Source organism: Idiotropiscis lumnitzeri, chromosome 8 (assembly GCF_059441095.1).
Source record: "Idiotropiscis lumnitzeri isolate Australia: NSW breed Sydney's pygmy pipehorse chromosome 8, RoL_Ilum_1.0, whole genome shotgun sequence".
Classification (NCBI taxonomy): domain Eukaryota; kingdom Metazoa; phylum Chordata; class Actinopteri; order Syngnathiformes; family Syngnathidae; genus Idiotropiscis; species Idiotropiscis lumnitzeri.
The window spans coordinates 19,408,274-19,430,144 of NC_142398.1; the positions used below are offsets into that span (position 1 = coordinate 19,408,274).

The following is a 21,871-nucleotide window of genomic DNA, read 5'->3' on the forward strand; positions in this document are numbered from 1 at the left end:
GACCACTAAAAAGTGCATCTTTGGTGTGAGAAAAAAAAAAAACTATGCCAGACAGACATGGGCCATTTAACTTGGACCAGACGTCGCTATATAGAGTACACTCCCCAGTGTCCATGAAAGCCGTGGTTTTGACTGTGTGGCATTCTCTTCACTTCACAAAACTGTGAAGTGTAAACAATCCGTTAATGCAAGAAAAATCACTTTCCTCCGAATTTGTTTGTGTGCGCTCTGTAGAAAAAAAATATTGGACGGCTTTTCGCTAAACACAAATCTGAAAATCAAATCTTTTTGGATGCCAGTTACGATATCTCATGCTTTTAGGCTTTTTAAATCAAAGTTACGCAATTTCTCCCAAACCCAGTTTTGTCAGAGTTTTGGATTGTGATTGTAGAAGAGTTCTATTTTCTTTTCTCCAATAATATTTCTGACCTCCCGCCACCTCCGACCCGCAACTCTCTCTCTGTTATATAAAACAATGACTTCAGCGAGGGTGTAGGGTTCAATTTCCGGTTTTGCCTCGGTTTTCTCAGGGTACTCCGATTTCCTCTCGCATTCCAACAACATGCATGGTAGGTTGATTGAACACTCTAAATTGGCCCGAGGTGCGATTGTGAGGATGGATGGTTGTTTGTTATCTGCCCTGCGATTGGCTGGAAACCAGTTCTGGGTGTCCCCCGCCTACAGGCCGCGGAAAGCTGCGATAGGCTCCAGCACGCCCGTGATGCTGTCGGTAGTGATGGGTAAATGAAGCTTCAAATGTGCTTCATGAACCAGTTGTCGTATTTTTGGACTCCTGTAGATGGCACTCTCTGTTCCACATTGGGCTGAGAGCACACTGACTTGCTATTTTTTAAACCCATTATTTAAACCAACAGTAACATCCACACGACGAAAAAAAAACAACAACTGGTTCATGAAGCAAATTTGAAGCTTCATTTTCCCATCACTAGCTGTTGGTGTTAATGCAACAACGGCATTCTGGTTTTAACATTGGCCAAGAACTTGTAATATTGGTTGAATCACTTTTGAAAATATTTGATTTCGAGACGTAGTCGGTTTCACTCAGTGTTACATTAGACTCTTGACACATATCAAGCTAATTGTCTCGGTCGCATTACGCTAATATTAACCATTCAAGCTAGCAGAATGAATCAAAAACAGACCACTCAAGAAGGCCGCACTGCAAAAGTTAGGGATTTGATTGTTTTTTATTTTCCACTGCGGGAAAAAGGTTGGGTACCACTGCTGCACAGTCTACACAGAGTGTCAGGAGTGATTTTCAATCAAAGAAACACACTTCCTAACATCCTACCTCACTGTGATTTCAGTTTCCAGTGATGAGTCGTATGGTTACACTTTATAGAATGAGACAGGATAGTCAGAGAAGCCTTTTATTTTAGAAACGCGTGAGATGCCCTCATAAACTCACCTACTTTGCCAACAACAATAAAGCTTAGCAGGTTCTTGAAATAAAATATATCAAGGCCCCAAAACAGAAAGCAGCCCTGCTCATGATTTGGGTAAATGAGCAGTTATAAACAATATTACATACAAGAGAACAGACACTGACATGCAACACACACTTAGGTGTCCTAGTCAGAGACCAAATGAGACAAGACCTGTCACGTCTCCTTGCAGTGAAAGCAGACATTGTTGACTCACTGTAGTCTAGGGGCTCTTTGCCTACGTCCCACCACAGTTATGCGCTCGTCTGACCAGAGCCTCGGAGCACGGCTGCGCAGACTTACTTTTGTCCACAGAAGCATGCAACCATTACACAAAGAGAAAGGTGGTGACGCACAGACACACTTTCTCCAGGTCTCTGGGCTGTTCTTTTATTCACTCATCAGTCAAAACAATCTAAAAAAGCAGGAAAACATGTACTTTGAGGCTTTTGTTGCAAGGTTACATTTCGAAAACCTGCTTCTTTCATTGTATTGGGAGAGAGTGTTGACAGTTTCAGCCTCTCTCCACAAATCCTTCAACAACGTGACCAAAATCCATTTTTAGGCCCCATATTTTGAGGGGATGTGCACAGAGCGGTTTAGGGGCCTCGAGGTCGCAAGTTCAGGAATAATGTGAAAATTGGGGATGGTTTGTAATGATAAAGTCTCTTCATTTTCAGAGCACTCTCACTGTGCCATTGAGTGAGGGATTTGAAACCGTGACAAGGCATGAGTCGAAGGCTCAAAGTTATTTTTTTTCACCAGGGTGTTGAATAAAAAACAAAAAACAAACAGCAACACACATAAGGACATCATACCAGTCAGTACCAATCACATTGCCGCTAGAGCTTTTGTGGTAACGTATAATTGTTCTATAATATTATAGTTTAATAATATGTATCATGATAATTGTATTGTGATAGCTGCACCCAGATAATATTAGTTCGGACTCAATTGGTGGAATCAATTACCAAATACCGAGCTCACGGCAATGCAATTGGGTTCGGAAGTGGAGTGAGGGACAACTAGGCTGTGAACTAAATAGTTGATTTTTTTTATTAATTTGTACAATGAAGGTATATATATATATATATATATTTATATATATATATATTTTTTTTTCTTTTTACAAAAACACACAAACATTTTTTTACTGAATCTAGGTCGTAATTGGTCGTCACCTGAGCCCTGAGCAACTGTGATGGCATTTTCAGTCGACCGAGGAAACAAAATGGCCGCCCGCTGAAATGGCTAACAACGGGTGGATTTTACTGCTTAACTCATATTCCGCAAACACAATATTGATCAAAATGCCATGTTTTGACTAGTGGGGCTTCATAGAACATAGTCTTGTATAAAAAAATGATAATTAATAATAATTGGGGTTGGCGTCCCTTTAACCACATCACTGCCAAAGGCTGCAGAATCACAAATCTACAAATACAATATAAAAAAAAAAATAAAAAAAATCAAAGAAGATTTACAAAACCTGTGGGTCACGGGATTGGCACTGTATAGGATAAAAAGTTCACGGGGGCAGACGGGAATATAAAGGGTTTCCAATGTTTTCTCTATGTCACGTTGCATGAAATGGAATAATAGTAGTAATATATCATAATAATCATAATAATAATCCCCACTGAAGGCCTATGTCCCATATGCACCCTTTGACACTGGTTACAGCAGCAGTTAAGTAACCTATCCAAAACCAAAGGACATGTTTGAATTCAAGGCTTTGTGTATACCCGGGTTCTCTGTTTACCTGTTAGTCTAGCAGGGCGGATACCTGTTGCATACACGCAAACACGCACGCTCCAGCACTGAGGACACATCAGGCAACACGCATTACCTCTGCAGAGCCACAAATGCGTAGCCACCCACAGTCAGACAGACAGTTTGGGAAACGCATAACCGGCGTCTCACCACAAACACACACATACAAACACAGCATACCCCGCCATTCACCGATCATGTTTACTCCTGACCATCACCGCGCTGCAGCAGTCGAGCCATCATTCCGAAGATTCCTATGTAATAGCACCATTTTATGTGCTTTGTTAAAGACCATTTCTGCTCTTCAGAGATAGCGCTCAACTGAGTATTGCCCCCCCCTCAACAATACTCCATCATAAAGATGAGTGAATGACGGCTAAATTTATTGCAGAAACATAAAGTTAATGGCCTACTTCTACATTCAAATATAAATATGATATATTGGCCTACAGCGAAGGCAGTCAAATCCTCTTTAATATCTCATTTGTGCAACAGTGCCATCTTCAGACCATCGACAATTACTCAGTTTGCCCCACAAACCTCTGCAAGTCAACAAATCCATGATTTATCTTACATAACAATCGTGAACAAAGGATTCGCTCTGCATTATTTTGACCCAGAAGAGAAGACGCTCCCCTGCCGAGAGGTAATCACAGTATTTACTGTATTTAGCTAAATGTGCGGTTTCCTCCCACAGACCAACGCGTAAACTAGGCCAACAATGTGAACTCGAAAATGCCTACAGTAAGGAATTATTTGTATTATGAATGTCATGTTCCTGTTTCTCTGCCTGTCTGTTTGGCCATTTTTTTGTGTGTGATGCCACAGTCTCCTTGGTGAACTCTGGTGGACGTAGCCTCCTGCATCGCACATGGTGTCAACAGATCATTACGTTCATTGATTTTTCGCCATTGTCACTACGTTTCTACACGTGTTCCTAGTTTATAGTTCATCTAACATCTTGTAACAAGAAGTCGTACTTACCGTTTGATCTTAATATCTTGCAGTGATCCGAAATGATTGCAACCCATGTACTGTAAGTGCCTGTCATTTGTACAACTGATGATGGAATTGCTTTATTTGCCATACAAATGATTAATTGGTTAGATAACGGTTCAATATATCTTAATTCAAAACTTAAATACTAAATAACCTCTTTCATTAAAATGAAATGCAATTATAATCTGTGGAGAATCGAATAAAATCTCTGCAAACACCACAGAAAACAAAAATGGCCCATTGTCTTTTTTTAATTTATTGCAATTTGAACACGATCTTCCATAGAACGAGAATCAAGAAGCTTTTGCTCCAGAACTTTCCAACACAATCTCGTGACCCTGTATGTGTGTACAGTATATGTTCGAATAATAGACTAATTTAACCTATAAACCAATGCCGTAATCATGTCAGATCAGTGGGTGGCGGTAATGTACTGTCTAAATTTGCAAAAAAAAAAATAAATAAATAAAAGAGAGGCGGAGGAGGAGGATGGAGAGGAGGCGGAGAAGTGTTGCGCAAATTCGGTGTCGTCATCACTCAGCGACAAATCGAATCGCTGACATTTCAATGACAGTTTGCCAGCATTTTTGGGTGTGTTATTTTGCTAAGGTTGATGAATCGGATGGTAGGACCACAAACAGGAGAACATGCAAAGAACCCTCTACACGGTGTTAAATGATTGGACAAACAGGGCAGTCCCATTGATTGCACAGCGGAGCTCAAAAAGCAGAGGTACGCAAGCGGTGTACGGGTAGAATTCACTGCTAAAATGCTAAAGATGCTAAAAACAAACGTCCTAATGAACCGTCGCTAGGTTGTCAATTTTTAATGACTGTTGTTATTTTCTGCGCTAGTGTAACGTAGAGGATGTGTCGCGTGAGGGCGGCGCGGTTGTTTCATAAGTTTTCGTCGTTATGCAAATGTGTCTAGTAGAGCGGCGAGAATAAGAGATTCATGTCAGGGCATACCATGGGCTCCGAAGATAGCAATGATGCATCATTAATGTGTTAACGATGTGCCTTCATAAATCTGATTGCAGCGTCCCGATGGAGCTCACGTGACTACAGTGTGGTGCCGCCCCCGCGTGACAGGTCAGAGAAGGAGATGCTTGACCGCATCCTTCGTGTGGACCATGCAGGTGAATATGGGGCCAATCGCATCTACGCCGGCCAGATGGCAGTGTTGGGCCGGTCTACAGCTGGAGGTCTCATTCAGGTAAGAGAAGAATCCGCCTTTGACCTCAAGATACAGTCAGAATGTGATCGCTGTTTGTATTTGAGACCCCAAGACTGAGCTTCTGTCACTCAAGTCAAGGATACCCGCACTTAAGGACAGCACTTCATCAGTATTTTGTCCCTAACTTTCATTTTTGTGAGATGCTGTTTCTTTTATTTCAGGAAATGTGGGACCAAGAAAAAAAACACCTAGAGAAATTTAATGAAATACTTGCTGAGAGCAGAGTCCGACCCACAGCACTGCTACCACTTTGGAACGTTGCTGGCTATTTATTAGGTTGGTAAAAGAGGAGGCATAATTAAACAAAAGGGTGATGTTATATAAGTGTGAAAAGTTGTATGTAAAGTCGTACACGTCTTCATCTTCATGTGATTCATTATAAATATTAATCTTGCTGTTTAAGGTTTCCTATTATGCGCATCTTAAAGAATATTGCATTCATTTTTGTTCTGATGCAGTCTCCTTAAACCTGAACTCTTATATAGGGGCATCGACGGCAATGTTGGGAAAGGAGGCGGCCATGGCCTGCACTGTGGCAGTGGAGGAAAGCATTTCCGAGCACTACAACAGCCAGATACGAACTCTGATGGAGGAGGATCCTGAACGATATACTGAGCTATTAAAAGTGAGTGTCTGATTATTATTATGCCACTGTCTGCCGTAAATATTCATTTGTTTTTATTTGAATTCCTTTCAAATTTATAGGTATGGTACTATTTTTCTTCTCTTCAAAGACCGTTTAATTTGAATTCAGCGATTTGTTTTTCAATACATGTTTGGAGAAAGCTGGTGAAAATATGTGCAAAGTCTAAGAACTATCATGTCAATATAGTGGTAAACTGTTTATTTTTTTCCACTGTAGTTATTTATAGACATAACAAATAGATGCTGATGGCAGTAGCATCCATTTTCCCAGGTTATTTTATTGATATTCGACAGCTTGGGGTGATTTTTCACTATTGTGAGGCCTCTTTTTACGTCGTTGGGTATTTTCTTTAGTCAGTCAAATTTGGCAGTGTTGTGTATAAAATTCTTCTCTGCGGTGTTTTAGATTTCAATTTAGAAGACAGATTTATTTTCATTTTACAAGGACACTATATTTTATATCATTCTACTTTGGACAAGTTACATTTTTAACTCATTTGAACAGCAGGTGGCAGTATTATCTTCTCTGCCAGCCCCGCAACTTTCTAGATTGAGAGATTGTGGTTAACAAAGTTTTGTTACTGAATTTTGATCAGGAAAAATGGCGGCCTGACAATGGCCAATTTTTAAAGATTATCTAAAATTTATTTGAACGACCATTTCCGGAATCTTGACGTAGTTGATCTTCCACCCTTTGTTATATAAGCAGCTGAGTCTCGCACACGCATCTGTAGTGAGTTGGGAGTGGAATAGTAGCGTTTGCAGACATCTTTATATCAGGTTAGTGATTCATCAGCATAGCATTTGGTTAGTTTATTTAGCAGAACTTCTCATAGAATAGAAATTATTTAGGTTGTCACTGCTGCTGTCAATCACAGCCAGATCATGATAATATTGCTATCGAGTGAAAGTAATGATTCTGACTGATGTTCATTGTTTAGAAGAGATTATTTTAGAGTTTGCATTTAGATCAATTGTAAATTTCATCTTTAAATATGCAGTTAATATAAAAAAATGTGAAAATGGAAGCAAAATCACCGATTTCAAAATTTAGCTGCTCCCAGGACCGGTGCTTTTTTGATATTTTGCCTCCTAATAAGGCAGCTGAGTTGTTTTTTTTTTTTCTTCCATGATTCTGTGTGTGTGTTGTGTCTATTTAGGTTATAAAAGAGTTCAGAGATGATGAGATGGAGCATCACGATATAGGATTGGAACATGATGCTGAATCAGTAAGTATGGGGATCTGTTGGAACAGTAATGCAGGTCGATATATTAAAAAAAAAAATGTGTCCACTGTATGTTTGTTTTTAAATCAAGCTTCTGAATTTGGTGCTTTTTTAAAATGATTATTTTTAACTTTTGTCATTGCTCTGCTTTCCTTTTGATTCAGGTACCTGGATACTGGATACTTAAAAATGCCATCCAGCTCGGGTGCAAAGCTGCAATTTATGCTTCTCAACGTGTGTAACTTTGTAATTAAAAAAATAACAAATAAAATGTTTGTATGCAGCCTTTGATCTATTTTCTGTTGTTTGAGGTCAGAGCAGTTTTTATTTTTTATTTTTTATTTTTCTTTTTTAGCTGAGATGAATTGCACATCAAAACTGACCTTAAGGGGTAACTGGTAAAATGCCACCTCGCACCCACCCCCCGAATGCACATGTGTGGCAATAATAATAGTTACAAAAAATGACGTAATACCTCTGGCCATCATTCATAGCGCTCAGTTTTATGCAAGGTGCACGTGCTTAACTAATTCACGACCAGCCGAGTAAAAAAAAAAAAATGGATATTTGACGTCTTTAGCCGTCAATGGCAGTAAATGAGTTAAATAAGAAAATAAAATCACTTTGAACTCATTTACTGATTTTGAACCGTATTACTCAGATTGACATTCTGCAGTTTTTGCCTTCTTCCTGGATTCGTGTGTGAATTGTCAACATTCCTTTCTTACATTGCATTCAAAGGAATGTTCAGATTTTGGCAACGGGGAATTAAAAAAGTACAATAAAATTTAACCAAACTGGAACAGCAATGAATAATTGTCATTGTAAATTTTCTGCCGCAACTGTAGTAAAATGTTTCGGATACAGGTAGTAATGCCCTTTGGCTTTCGCTTCTGCAGACTGTTCAGTGGAATTGTCTGCGGTTTATGGTAACTAATACTCCACCTCGGTTTTGTCTGAAGCACAGATTTATGTTATACTTTGTTTTACATGTCTGACAACTTATGTTCTTTGTGAATTGACTTTTTTACAGGCTTCATCTCATCCCGGCCCGTTAAAAATGATGGATTATTGTATTTCTTTTTATTGTACAGTATGATCTTTGTTTTACGTGGCTTGAGCACCAGTAGAAATTCCTCACGGACTAAAAGCAGACATTTTTTAAAGCTCCAATATCAGCGCACCTTGAACCAGTGGGGGGAGGTCAAGGCCTTCAACGCCTTCTCACATTTTTCAAATTGATGTCTTATTATATCCTAGCGTTGTATTTTTAGGTGAGAGTTTTAATCCAATCAGGATTCTGTTAGCTCTTGTTGCCAGGCAGGTTTCACAATACCAGTAACACGCAATATTCTTTCCGAGGCCTTCAGATACAATTGTGCGGGCATCTTTTCTGTCGCGGTCAATGACCTTTCAGATTTGATGGACAGTTGCGATAGCCAATCGGATCACGAGTGGAACCTTCTCGCTGGCCTTACGATGAAGGTGAAGAACGCGTTTTGTAATTGGATAATCACTCGCGAGGAGGCCGCACTATGCGGAATCAACACACCCGGAAGTCGAAACTGGCGACCGTTCGAAAATCTAAAATATATTATAATGTGTACTAAAATATTATTTTAAAACGTATTGATATTAAAGAGTACAGTTTAACATTCGACAGATAATATATAGACATAATCAATAAGTACAGTACATGACAATTTTAAAGTTAGATGCCTGCATGCGCGCTAATTGTAATAAAGCTAGCATGCCTTGTTTGCCAACTTCTAAAGCGGATTAGTGGCTTGAATTAATGTTCAGAAGTATTGAAACCAGGTTGTGCAGTGTAGTATTTTTTCATATATACTGTATATTTTTTTTCATATATATGAACCAAAAAAAGGAAAGCACTTTTTATCGAGCGTTGCATTTCAGGCTGCGTTAAATAGCAAAAGCAGGTGAGCCATTCGAGCCGTAGCTGCACGCAAACTCGTCCCCAAGGAGCGACGTCATTTGGTGGCTCTTTTTTACTAGCTGCTGCTTGATGGCATCGTTTCTGTATAACACACTATACGACGACTACAAGTCCCAGACGACCGTTCGAGCTTCTTTTCCTCCGGCAAACCGAAAACCAAACCTAAAAAAAAATAAATAAATTTTCTCTACAAATACGAATAATTTTAGTTAATTTTGTAAACTCAAAATGTAGTTTCATTTTTTTTTTTTTGGGGAATCATTTTCGTTTTTATTTTATTCCGTTAACAAAAATGTTATTTTTTTCCACTTTTCCAATTTTAATTATTTGATTATTTTTCGTTAACTTTGTGTTCACCATGGTGACATCCTGCTGTTTATATTTATGGACGTGGTCATCTACCGTGACAACAAGGCCACTTTGGAGCTTCACATCATGTACCCCAAAACACACTCCATAATGTTTGCTTGAGCACATTGTGTCCCCTTGTCAGAATAGTGTCTCGCTCCAGCCACTTCAGAGCCCAAACTGGGATTACAGCCCTCCACAGATGCCATGTAAATTGAGGAATTTGTGTCATGAGTTGAACAACATGCCATTTCTCAGCATTTTTGTGACATAACACTGACTACTGTGCCATTACCGTTTACAAAACTCCACAAAATGATTTTGTCAGGACTATAGGAAAAATGATTCAGAGGTTGTCTTAGTTGAAGCTCCCTCAAAAGTGGTCGGATAGGTCTTTTGACTTTTGAAAGTAACTCTAGCATTATTACATTGCTATGTTTTATTTGGAGTAATTTTCTCATATGGGGCGGGGGCACGGCAAGGCCGCCTCGCAGTGCAGAGGTCGTGGGTTCGATTCCGGCTTCGGCCTACCTGTGTGGACTTTGCATGTTCTTCCCGTGTCTGCGTGGCTTTTCTCCGGGTAATCCGCTTTCCTCCCACATTCCGAAGACATATATGGTGGGTTGATTGACAAGTCTAAATTGTCGTTAGGTATGATGATGAGCGTAGATGGTTGTTTGTTGTGTGCCCTGCCATTGGTTGGCAACCAGTTCAGGGCGTACCCCGCCTACTGCCCGAAGACAGCCGGGATATGCTCCAGCACCCCCGCGACCCTTACGTTTTTATATGTCTCCCTCCAAATCACCTGATTCTGTTGATCAGGATCGTTATTCCGCTTCTGATGAACTAGTTATTTGAATCAGGTGTGTTGGAGAAGGGAAACATATAAAACAAACATACAAACTCTAACCTAAAAAAATCAACACTAGGATATAATATGACATCAATGTGAAGAATATAATCACGATTCCTTAGGTTGGGCCAGCAGAGAAGGCCTTGACGGCCCACCACTGCTATTCGCTGTTATTTACCAGAAGCTTAAAATTTGCCAACCTTATATAACGTATTTTGCACTGGTTAGAAAGTAAAAAAAGGCATTTCATCCAATCAAGTAAGAAAAACTATCTCTCGGTTTGTGATATTCTGTTGATCTGCTGATAGATTTTCAACAGCCTCTTTCATATTTTTTTAAAAGCTATTTGGGGTATCTGTTAAAGAGATTTTTGCGCTGATTTATTGGAAGATTGTCTAGACAACTGAAGGAATGAAGAATTGTTCAGTTTAGGAGATCAAATTCAGTATAGTGATGTCTTTAGGGTCCACTTTTTACTGCATCTAGGTGATATGATCTCACACACATATTTTACTAGCTCTGTTTTCTTTCTGGCCATCGTTTAAAATAGCATGAATGCTTGAAAATAAGTCAAGAATTTTTTTTTCTCCCTGCCAAAGTAGAAGACTCGGTCAACTGTTCTGTCTTGTTTGTGCAGTATTTTGGGGATACTTATCATGGTCTTGATTATTTAAAAACAGAATGCCCCCTGTTTGACTCAATACATTATTGATAATTACCAAAAATTAATTGCACATGTAAAATGTCTTGGATTTTGACTGTGTGAGAATTCTAGACCATTAAAAAGTTTGTAGTCCAAGTGTTTATTTTTCTAATCCATTTATTCTGAGTTGTCGTGTAACTCTTTCACTCTCCAAACATCCTTCGTTGCCTTTCGCCGCATAGACTCGCACTGCCTTTGTATACTTGGCCTTTCAAGCATCCATCAATTTGCTGCGATTGGCATGTTAGAATGGTGTGCATTTCATTGATGAGAATTTCAGAACCCCAAGGCTCGTGATCAGCGCTATGTCACCACTGAGTCATCCCACGGGTCCAGCAGAGGATCAGTTTCAAAGAGTCTGTCTGTCTTCATCAAACGCACTCTCCAAGAGTCTGCAGGCTCCAGACTGACCTGGATCGAAACGCAGCCAGCGGGTAAAAAGTCTTATGACACTATGCTAAAAATGTCTCAATCAAAAAGGAAGGTAAGAAAACGTTTAACAGTACACAAGTCTCCGATAAAATTTGAGTGTCTATTTCAAATTCTAAATGGAGATAAAACAGTCAACTGCTCAGCAAAGTGAAATGCGCCTGCAAATTTTAAAACAGGCCCCAAACAAAAGCTGCATCCGAATAAAAAAAACCCACCAATTTGTGAGTTTAGTATAAGAGTTTCTCCAATTATTTAACTAAATATATCTAGATATATATATATAGATTTTTTATTTTTTTTTGCACGACGGCGCTGCATCATAGTGCTATATATTTGCAATAGTTTGCAATATGTCAAACGATCTCAAATATGCAAAGCAATGACCAGCAAGATTGTATTGCATCAATGTAAACTACAACCACAAGTGAATTAAATTAGAGGATTCTGAACTTCATAAAGCTGGACTCTCTCAGATTTGGCAACTTCACCGAATGCTGCGGCGGGTCGTGCATTCATTTTCGGCAAAAAGTATGAATTTTTAGATTTTTTTTCTTTCTGCTTTTCGCTTATTAATAACATAATTGGCAAAAATTAACTCATTCACTGCCACTGACGGGTATAGAAGCCAAAAAGTACATTGATGAATGCGTTCATGGCCGCTTGCATCCATAACAACATTAGCTTAGCAATCTTCCTTTTTTGAAATCATTTTCAGCGATGAAAACCATTCTTTTTTTTGGAAAAAGATTTTATGATTTTCATAAAACGTGTTTTCATCGTAATCTGTTGAAACGGAGAAATGACGAGGTCGGACCGTCGAGCAATTGGAGGAGTGTGAGGGGAGAGGGAAGAAAGAAGGACGTGGGGGGGCAGGCGGGGAAGCATGTTCTTGAGCTGCGTCCAGATGGCAAAGTGCTTTGCTTCTGAACGTGTGCAAAGAAATATGTTAAGGAGATCTTTTCTCCTCACCACCGGCCCGTCCAGTACCTCCCCTTGATGTGTGTCGTCAGTTGGAGCTGCAGGAGAAAAATGGGAGGAACTCTGATCCATATGGTGGCCACTATAAAGCTCGGTGATGATTTGGAGTCTTCATCAAAACATGGTCAAATCTTCATTACCACTCAAGACCGGCATCATCTTTTTATACCTGCTACCGCCGATTTTATCATCAGGCCAACATCTGGGCCACTTCAGCAATTTTGAAAATAGGTATGTCCACTTCTCGTTTTAATAGTTCACGTCGGATTCATCCTGTTATGAATGAATAATAATGAAATAATCTTTTTTTCCGTATCGTATCATCAGCAGACATGAGGATACTTGGCCAGATTGCGTTCTTGCTTTTGCTGGGGGAGAGCTGGAGTAGGAATATGAAAGTTCAGTCGAGCAAGAAATCTCCACATGGGACCCGAGCAGGCAACGGCAACCAGCTTTCACCCGAGGTTGTTCTCTCTGCCGGGAGCATTTCAAACAAAGCTCCTGGAGGTACCGGCGGTGGCGAACCTACAAGGGATGATGCGGCTGGACCTCGAGGAGCGAAACAGCAGACGGATGAAATGAGGTTGCATTTTGTCAAGAACCAGCACGTGACATGTAATGACGGGACACCGGCTGGGTGAGACGGTCATTTGAAGTCGATAATAATATTATCTTCGTATTTATTTTTTTAACATACAGCCGAACGACATTTAATTCTCCTCGAGGGATTATAAGAAATATAATAAACGTAAAAATGGGAGATGCTGGATGGAGATTTATATGCCCACGTTGGGTTCTTGTCTTTAGTCATTAAAAAATGATTTGTGTTTTTTTTTTTTTTTTTTTTACAGATTTTACTTAAAAGAGATCAGAGGAAGCCGCAGATGGCTGTTATTTCTGGAAGGTGAGTATTTTAAAAACACTCAAGAGGTCAGCCCCTTTGGAATTTAAATTGCGATGACGTCCGCTGTTTTTCCTCCTTTTTTGGTTACTGTTAGCTTTCTGTTTATTTCGGATTGGAGAAATGGAATAGATGATGCTTCAACTAGATCTCGCATGTCATCTATGGTAATAATGTTAAGAATGGCCTTCCAAAATATGCAGTATTGCAAAGATCAAAAACAATGAAGTTCAAATACGGAAAGCGCGTTCATAGCCGTATCAAATTCAATCAAGCTTGACTTAAGGCTGCAGGTGCGTTGCCCTCCGACTCGCATTCATCACGCAAGCCTCTGTGATGGAGTCGCATTTGGTTCTCATAATGCATCTGTTTAATATTAGTCTTGGCTATTTTTAGGTGGCTGGTGCTGCTACAGCAAAGAGACCTGCGATTCCAGATACCAAAATATCCCTCGACTCATGAGCTCATCGGGTTGGCCCCTGACAAAGACTGGTCAGTCAACTTATTATACCGTACTTTGTCAAACGCACTCTCATTATCAATCTTCTAATTTTTAATAGATAAGGAGCTCTGTTTAATTATCGATTGCTTGATTTGCAGGGCATGGCATATTGTCATCCCAAGTCGCGGAGAATCCTTACTGGCACAACACCAACATTGTGTAAGAACCTCTAGAATCACGTTCGGGTAACTGCGAAGTGGTTTTCATCTGCGAATGTGTCCTTTTTCTGTAGAGTCATCCCGTATTGTTCCAGTGATGTTTGGAGCGGGACTGGGCCTGCCCCGACCCCTCCTCCAAATCAACGGCAAGGAAGAGAGAAAGAACGGAATAGAAATGCAACTTCAAGTGCGTCCCTGTAGAAAGAAATCTCCATTTACAATTAGCATTTCCCTGCATTATTTTTCTGTATTTCTTACCAGCTGAGTACGCTTTCATGGGATCGCTCATCATTCGAGAGGTCATCAAAGACCTTATTCCCAAAGGAATCAAGCAGGCCAAGGTTGTTCTGTTGTCTGGCACGAGGTAAGCTCGTTTTGCTGCTCAAGCTGTGATGCGGACTGCACCTTTAGCAAGCCAACTTTGAACGATGATAAAAATGCTGCTTAAAGGGATGCCCCCCCCACCGCCGTCTAGAATAGAATGTTAGTTTGAATTGTCTGCTGTGAGTTGGCATGTTGGACTAGTTCAGTGTTTCTCAAATAGTGTGAGGGGCGCCATGCGATGCTGAGGGGGGGCGCGTGTGAACGTGGGGAACATGCTTTTTTTCTGGCGTACTACAATAAAGTGTAATTGCACATACACTCCAGTAGTTGGCAGTGGCGCTCTCCTGGCCCAGTGCGCAGTGAGTATTAACTCTACAGTGTAGGTTTGTTTTGCAACAAAAAATCTACTATTTATAGTTGCGGCAGAGTGGGGGGGGTGAATTGTTTTCTTCTATCTGGGGGGGGGGGGCGTAACAGAAAATAATTGAGAAGCACTGGACTAGTTGCAGAGCTGGGCAGTCCGTCCCGGGGGTGAAAAGGTTTTGACCGGCAAAAAAGGGTCAAGTGCCCAGCTCTGACTAGTTGTGTCGTGGTTCACATTGCCGACTGTGTGCAGCTGCCGATTCACATCCGTGCACCATTTCCATCCTACCTGTGACTGACGGTTGATCCCGTCCATGGTCCTTTCCCAAGTTTGTGGGGAGAGGTTGCAGCCACTAACACCAGACAATGAATCGGACAAGCGTTACAAAAATTAATGGCGTTGCGATGTCCATCTAATAGCTTTGAAACCACACTCATATTGCGGCGTGGAATTTTTCTATAAAAGCCACTTAACGATAATTTGAATCTTCCTGCAGTGCTGGGGGTATAGGAGTCTTGCTGAATATCGAGAAAGTGGCCAATTATCTGGAGCAGCTTGGTGCCGAGGCACAGGTCCGAGGTCTGGTGGATTCTGGCTGGTTTCTAGAAAGTAAGCACCAGAGATCACCCAATTGTCCTGAAACTGTTACCTGTTCACCCGAAGATGCCATCAAGGTCGGCCTAAGGTAAAGCGATCCAGACTGGATGTATGTTTCCGCGCAAAATGCCGGTCATTCAAACTTTACAAATCTGTCGACATTGGGAACATCAATAATGAAGCGGAGTCTGTGTTGCTTTGGTTTCTCAGGTTGTGGAATGGCGTGGTACCTGATCGGTGTCGTCGGCTCTATAAAAAAGGGGAGGAGTGGCAGTGCTTCTTTGGCCACAAGCTGTATTCTGCCTTGACCTGTAAGTGGCCTTCAAAATCAGATTAACGGCATTGAATGGCTCCATTTTAATTGCCCTGTTAATTATTTTATGCGTTGCAAAGTTGTCAATGCATTGTACCTGCTTGTGGTAAACTAAAGGTGCTTTATTTGCGCAAATAGTCACACCTCTAATGGTGCCTGCCATTAAATTATAGCAATTACTAGAATCTTCCAAGTGCTATTCAGTGCTCATTTGAAGATACTTCTGTTTGTCTTGAAATCGTCAGCATTACTTTTCTGAGGTACATTAAATGCCAATTGCAGTTACAGTACCCTTTGCTTGGCTTTCTCTGCAGCCCCTCTATTTGTTGTCCAGTGGCTTTTTGACGAAGAACAGCTAAGAGTGGAGAACATCTACATTGGAGGGCAGCACATGAGCAATGAACAGTGGCAATACATACAGAACCTCGGCAGAGAGTTGAAGAACTCCTTGAGAGATGTCACGTATGTTCCCAATGAATAATTTGCTGGGGCATAATATAATTTAATAATGACCCAACAAATGATGTCTATTTTTTTTTTTTGTGTGGGATTCTTTAGAGCAGTCTTTGCGCCTTCCTGCCTCTCCCACACAGTGATTACCAAAAGGTATGATTGGATATGATAAGCTTGTTGTACCTAAAAAATATATTTATTCCTCAACACCAGAGATGGTTATTGACACCTTACAATTTGTCACTTATCACTTTTGTCCTTAATTGCGTCCACCTACTGTGCTTACTGTTCTACTTGTTTGTTCACTCAGCAACTGGATGACTTTCCAAGTTCGAGGCACTTCCCTGCCTCGGGCCCTGCACTGCTGGGACAGGAGCTTGGAAGCCACTCGTAACAACAGAACTCCAACCAAAGGCTGTCCATTTCACCTGGTGGACGGGTGCCATTGGCCTCAGTGTAACCCCACATGTCCCACTCTGGTGGACCAAGCAACACAACAAGAACTCACCTTGCTCCAGATGCTTGTTGCCATGGGTCTTGACCTTCGGAAGCTTGGCTTGAACCCTAAAAGAGACAAAGAATTCCTTGCTAGCATGGGCAGCAGCAGTGGCTAACGTTTTAAGTGCAGAAGAGAGACCGAGTCAAATGTTTTCTCTTTATGTAGTGATCAAAATACTTTGTAGTAAAGAAACATGCCGTATCCTCCTCAAGTTTGAGACCCAATGGTTGAGGGGTTTTTTTCTCTCCTTTTTTTTTAAAACTTGTATTTATTTATATACGTTGTACCCAGTCATTTGTCAATTTACTTGTGGATTTCATCAATCTGCCATTATTTAACTACTTGATTAGCATTGATTAGATTCAGCATTTAATGTACGGACGTAAAATCGCTACTTGTTCCACTAACTCTGAACTGTACACACGCAAGCCAAACACACTGACTTATTATTATTATTATTTTTATTTTTTTTACTTATTTATCTATAGCCAACAAGACTACGCTAACATAATTATACACATATTTTACTGCATGTTAAAGTAATCGCTGTCCTACATATGTTGTCTTTGATGTATATCACAAGGGTATTGTGATCCAGTCAAATTTATTCCCAATAAAGATTCCATTAAAAAAAAAAACAATTAAAACAAATAAATACAAGTCAATTATTAATTATTGTCTCTGCATTCTGTACGTCATGTAATAGAAAGTAACTTTTTGCATATGGAACAATCCATCTGTTTTCTAAATCACTTATCCTCATTCGGGTCAGGGTTAAGAGTGACCCTATTTTAGTTGACTTCAGCAGTACACACTGGACTGGTCGCCAACAAATTGCAGTGCGTTTAAAGACAAACAAGTTCACACTCACAGTAGAGTACCCACAGAATTCCCATGCAACAAATTAGAACATGAAACTATTCACAGGAAGGCAGTGCTCAGTACTGTAATGCTAATCACTACCCACCAGGCCACATAAAACAATAATAACATATCAAAAGATACAGTGGTAAAAGGTAATTGGATAATTCATGCTCTTATTTTGTGGAAATTATTTGAAAATGACGAAAATGTTCAAGGAAAAAAAAAAAGGATGCGTAGTTATTCACCCCGACCGCTTGGTGACGCTAATTGAAATTAGACGTTTGTATTCCTGGGAAATTGTGAATTTAAGCAATGTTAAAAATGTGAATAAATAACAGAAAACAATACAATATTGTGCGTATTTAATTAGAAGAAGCAAGAGTAGTTATCGAGAACAATAGAAACGTTGATTTAGCGATACGTGATAGACCGTTACATTTATCCCATAATGCTTTGCAACTAGATTCTACTTCCTCTTTCCGCCATATTGCAGAACCGGTGAGATGTATTTTAATATTGTCAAGTACAATCCAGTTTGAATCTACTTCATCTTATTATCAATACTCCCATGTTGACAATAACCTTGAAGTGCATTTACGTGGTAACTGTTTAAAGTGTTTATCGTCAGTTTCTATCACTTCCCGACATCATTTGAGCGACTTTTTCTATATGCCATCCGTTGTACTCAGGCCGAACAGCGCTTACCTTGGAAGCGCCTGAGAAATGCTTAACCGTTGCAATAGATACAACGGCTTTACGGAGCATAAACGGCATTTCTTAAGCTGTGCGGCGAATATTTTCAAATAGTGATCCAACGGAGCGTCTTTGTTGTGTTGTCGTTAAGACGGCGCCGCTAAGGTACCGCCTAGCGAAGCACAGCTAGTTTAAGCAACCTCTGTGTCACAGTGTCCGTGTGATGGACTGTACTGTAGTGGGCTTTCCAGCTAAATGTGCACAAAGATTGCTATTATACCTTGGTGCGTTTGTCGTAACTGCCATTATTTAATTAGGTTTGTGTAGGTCTATCCTGCTAAATGTCCACAATGCTTTCGGGGTGTACTTATACACATAGTACTGTGGAATGCACCAGCACTCAAATTGATGACACCTTTTGCCATTCTTTGTGTGTGAGGGACATTAACTAACCAAGACCATAATTGAGGCTGTGCTCTTCCTCTCGATTTTTGAATGAGAATGAAAAGTTGAGTTCTTAAAGCATTTTGTTTTCTGCAGGCATCATGGTGCGCATGAACGTTCTTGCAGATGCTCTGAAGTGCATCAACAATGCTGAAAAGCGTGGGAAACGACAGGTCCTCATCAGGCCATGTTCCAAGGTTATTGTGCGCTTTCTGACTGTCATGATGAAGCACGGTAAGTGTCCGTTATTTGCAGGGTCTTGCATACATAGACCCAAGGTCGGCCAGTCAACTGTTCTTTAACGGGGTTTTTCATGTAAACATTTGTTCCAGGTTACATTGGTGAGTTTGAGATCATTGATGACCATAGAGCCGGGAAAATAGTCGTCAATCTCACAGGAAGGTTGAACAAGGTACAAATTTGACCCACTTCATTCCTCACTAACTTTTTAGTCACGTTTGCTTTTACATTAACTTGAATGGTTAATGGTCAATTCAGTCCAAAGATAAGACATTTCTCTGGAGTATCTGTCCAGACATAAGTTGGATTTGATATTTGTGCTTTTGTTTCTTCCAGTGTGGCGTGATCAGTCCACGTTTTGATCTTCAGCTCAAGGATCTGGAGAAGTGGCAGAACAACCTTTTGCCCTCAAGACAGTTTGGGTGAGAATCGCTTTCTTGGCAATGAATTGAACTACTTATTAGGTGTGGGGTGATATATGGTTTGGAGCTTGGTTTTTGCACCAAAGATGAAGAGAATGCTTTTTTGCCCTCATACTTTGCATGTTAGCAGAAATTGTTTTGTAGTGCATTTCAAGTTAACAATCATGTAATCCCAAGATTTTTCTATGGTAAACAAATTTTGAATGCCAGTGGCATTAGGTTTGGGGTTCTGTTGTTTAATTGATTGAATAGAAAGTGAGAGCATTATTAATGCACTGCTTATCGTGTGATTGCCTTGAATGCAACTCATGTCTCAACTGAGGCATGGTGAATAACTGTGGTGAGCCCATTTGTACAAAAGGCATGTCATTTGTCCCATGTAGCAGGAACATGACCTTTTCAAGTCGATAAAGGGCTATGTCATACGGTAGACAATTCTATATTGTGCAGCGCGAGCTGTACTTTGAAGCTGGAGCAGTTTAAACAACGTGAAACTGGCACGCGTGCACAAGCAGAGCGCATCAATGCAGTGTGTATACAGAACAACCGCCGTCCATGGGGGCGTATTGTCTCGAGCAGTATGTTCCAAATGGTCCCATCCCATCAGCCATGCCTCTTGCGCAGCGCTGGGGTGGGGAAAAGGTGTAAAATTATGTTCATCAAGCCAAAATGGATTTTAAAAAAAAAAATGTTTGTAGGTTCTCCAAGACTGTTAACAGAACCATTAAAATAGGACCTTATGAATGCGCCGTCTTTTAATAATTTAGCCCTAAGGCCAATTTAGTACCGGGGCTCGGTACTCAACCTTGCTACTTGTGTTGACGTTTTCGAAGATGACGGCACAAAGCTCTGAGAGCTGCATTTCAGTCATGGCATGTTCAACTGCAGCAGTATTTAGTTCACACTCCTTCTGTTCTTGTGGCGTTACACTTTTATAGGAGTGCAATGATTTTAATGTCTGAAGACGTACACTTCTGTGCAGCTTGCACTGGTACATGGAATTTGTTGTGAGGTCGGCGATAGTTGCATCGGCTCTCGAGCTTTGGTCTTCATGGTATCCAGCGACTCGGATCACAAATGCTTCTGTTCTGTTTGTATGAGCAAAGTTTTCATTTCAAATATCGCTTTTGTTTACGAACATTGATGTAGTTTGCAAACAGCTTTTTGTGGTATGTATTTAGTACACAGATGCGTATTTTCCTTCATTAATAACTAGGGATGTATGATTCACTCAAGCCCCGATTCCATTTTCAGTTCCCGATTTCGATTTATTTATTTTATTAAATTGCTGCCACGCTTGTCTCTCTGCGCTGCTGTGACGATCCACAAAAACGAAATATGTATCGATGTTTAGCGCAAGCGTCGAAATGTCTTGTGCATTTTGAATGGAACTAAAAACTATACACTATGCGGAGTTACACTATTATTATGAAACTACCTATAAATAGTAAAAGAAATACTATTAAAAAATGTTTCACGTTTCTTGAGCGCCCGTACAATTTTTTAAATAGAAGGGACTGAAATCATATGAATAAAATTGTGGAAATGCACCGACTCTCACTCACAACTACCCAGAACAGCAACATGTTTTTATTTATCCAATTTAGTATTTATTTTCTATTTAATTATTTAATCTTTAATGTATTTTATATATATATAATTAAATTATTATTGTATTGCACTGGAGCGGTGAGCTCTCTAATCTCGTTGCACACGGAGTACTATGACATTCTGATTCCTCAATATTAGATTGTCTTGTACATTGGACATGGGTCAAGTGCTGCATGTGTGCAAAAAATTAAATTGATTGCATTCATGTTTTTGATGCAAAAGTTGAAACAAGTATTAAATTGCGGGTGTTGTCATAGATCAAGCAGTGCACAAAAACAATACTTTTATTGTCTTTGAGAATTGTAAATCTGATCAATTAATTTTGCCGCTAATGTATCGTTTTCTGTTTGTTTTTGTTTTTTTTAAAAGTACACTTTTGTACAATTTGTCTCTATTCTTGTGGGTTTATTGCAAAGTACTGAAGGCTTATAACTCAACACATTGCGGAGGTAACAAATGTAGCATGTACCAAATTGAAGTTGTTCAGCTTTGTGTGACAAGTTAGAAATTTTGTCGTCCTTTCTTTCCAGATACATTGTACTGACCACCTCAGCTGGCATCATGGACCACGAAGAAGCCAGACGGAAACATACAGGAGGCAAAATCCTTGGATTCTTTTTCTAAAAAGTCAACCGAAAATAAAATCAACCAGTGAAAGGTTCTTGGTCCTCTTGTCTCATTTCATTTCACTTAAAAACACTCTTAATCTGATTTGATTTCATGTGAAAAGAATTGGGTTGAATAACGTCAAACTACACTGATTGCACATTGTTCGCTGACCGACTGTAATTTATTGAAAATACGAACGTTAATAATTTATGCATCCTGAAAAGCGACCTTAAAAAGCTTTTCTTTGTAGTCCTATTTCACAATTCCCCTGATTTGATGGTA

The 21,871-nt window shown here is 40.0% G+C and overlaps 3 protein-coding genes across 6 annotated transcripts; all 3 read left to right on the top strand.

Annotated features, from left to right (window-relative positions):
- Positions 1-3,731: 3,731 nt before the first annotated feature.
- On the top strand, positions 3,732-7,607 carry coq7 (coenzyme Q7 homolog, ubiquinone (yeast)). 3 transcript variants are annotated; one of them, XM_088303793.1, is made up of 6 exons: positions 3,732-3,864; positions 5,257-5,432; positions 5,615-5,729; positions 5,939-6,078; positions 7,259-7,327; positions 7,489-7,607. In XM_088303793.1, exons 2-6 carry the CDS (start codon positions 5,322-5,324, stop codon positions 7,564-7,566), a joined length of 513 nt encoding a protein of 170 aa, XP_088159919.1. In that variant the 5' UTR covers positions 3,732-3,864; positions 5,257-5,321; the 3' UTR covers positions 7,567-7,607. The 3 variants fall into 3 exon arrangements, with proteins under 3 accessions (XP_088159919.1, XP_088159920.1, XP_088159918.1); XM_088303794.1 differs by having other exon boundaries at positions 3,842-3,962; XM_088303792.1 differs by lacking the exon at positions 3,732-3,864 and adding an exon at positions 4,700-4,949.
- A 5,125-nt stretch (positions 7,608-12,732) lies between these two features.
- notum2 (notum pectinacetylesterase 2) lies at positions 12,733-16,821 on the top strand. Its single transcript, XM_088303077.1, has 12 exons — positions 12,733-12,826; positions 12,923-13,232; positions 13,447-13,499; positions 13,893-13,988; positions 14,097-14,157; positions 14,231-14,343; positions 14,418-14,520; positions 15,341-15,529; positions 15,652-15,752; positions 16,069-16,216; positions 16,313-16,360; positions 16,518-16,821. The coding sequence occupies exons 2-12, from the start codon at positions 12,928-12,930 to the stop codon at positions 16,819-16,821; spliced, it is 1,521 nt and encodes a 506-aa protein (XP_088159203.1). The 5' UTR covers positions 12,733-12,826; positions 12,923-12,927.
- Positions 16,822-17,967: 1,146 nt separating this feature from the next.
- On the top strand, positions 17,968-21,641 carry rps15a (ribosomal protein S15a). Of its 2 annotated transcripts, none has more exons than XM_088302600.1 (5): positions 17,968-18,068; positions 18,804-18,941; positions 19,040-19,119; positions 19,284-19,369; positions 21,511-21,641. In XM_088302600.1, exons 2-5 carry the CDS (start codon positions 18,809-18,811, stop codon positions 21,602-21,604), a joined length of 393 nt encoding a protein of 130 aa, XP_088158726.1. In that variant the 5' UTR covers positions 17,968-18,068; positions 18,804-18,808; the 3' UTR covers positions 21,605-21,641. The 2 variants fall into 2 exon arrangements, with proteins under 2 accessions (XP_088158726.1, XP_088158727.1); XM_088302601.1 differs by lacking the exon at positions 17,968-18,068 and adding an exon at positions 18,149-18,171.
- The last annotated feature ends 230 nt before the right edge of the window (positions 21,642-21,871 follow it).

Bases quoted from the DNA above. Each gene is read 5' to 3' on its own strand.
- coq7 (XM_088303792.1), top strand. From the start codon at position 4,865: ATGCAAAGAACCCTCTACACGGTGTTAAATGATTGGACAAACAGGGCA. The intron at 5,433-5,614 runs GTAAGAGAAGAA...CTTTTATTTCAG, and splicing joins CAGCTGGAGGTCTCATTCAG to GAAATGTGGGACCAAGAAAA. The intron at 5,730-5,938 runs GTTGGTAAAAGA...ACTCTTATATAG, and splicing joins CGTTGCTGGCTATTTATTAG to GGGCATCGACGGCAATGTTG.
- rps15a (XM_088302600.1), top strand. From the start codon at position 18,809: ATGGTGCGCATGAACGTTCTTGCAGATGCTCTGAAGTGCATCAACAAT. The intron at 18,942-19,039 runs GTAAGTGTCCGT...CATTTGTTCCAG, and splicing joins GACTGTCATGATGAAGCACG to GTTACATTGGTGAGTTTGAG. The intron at 19,370-21,510 runs GTGAGAATCGCT...CTTTCTTTCCAG, and splicing joins TTGCCCTCAAGACAGTTTGG to ATACATTGTACTGACCACCT.
- notum2 (XM_088303077.1), top strand. From the start codon at position 12,928: ATGAGGATACTTGGCCAGATTGCGTTCTTGCTTTTGCTGGGGGAGAGC. The intron at 13,233-13,446 runs GTGAGACGGTCA...TTTTTTTTACAG, and splicing joins AATGACGGGACACCGGCTGG to ATTTTACTTAAAAGAGATCA. The intron at 13,500-13,892 runs GTGAGTATTTTA...GGCTATTTTTAG, and splicing joins ATGGCTGTTATTTCTGGAAG to GTGGCTGGTGCTGCTACAGC.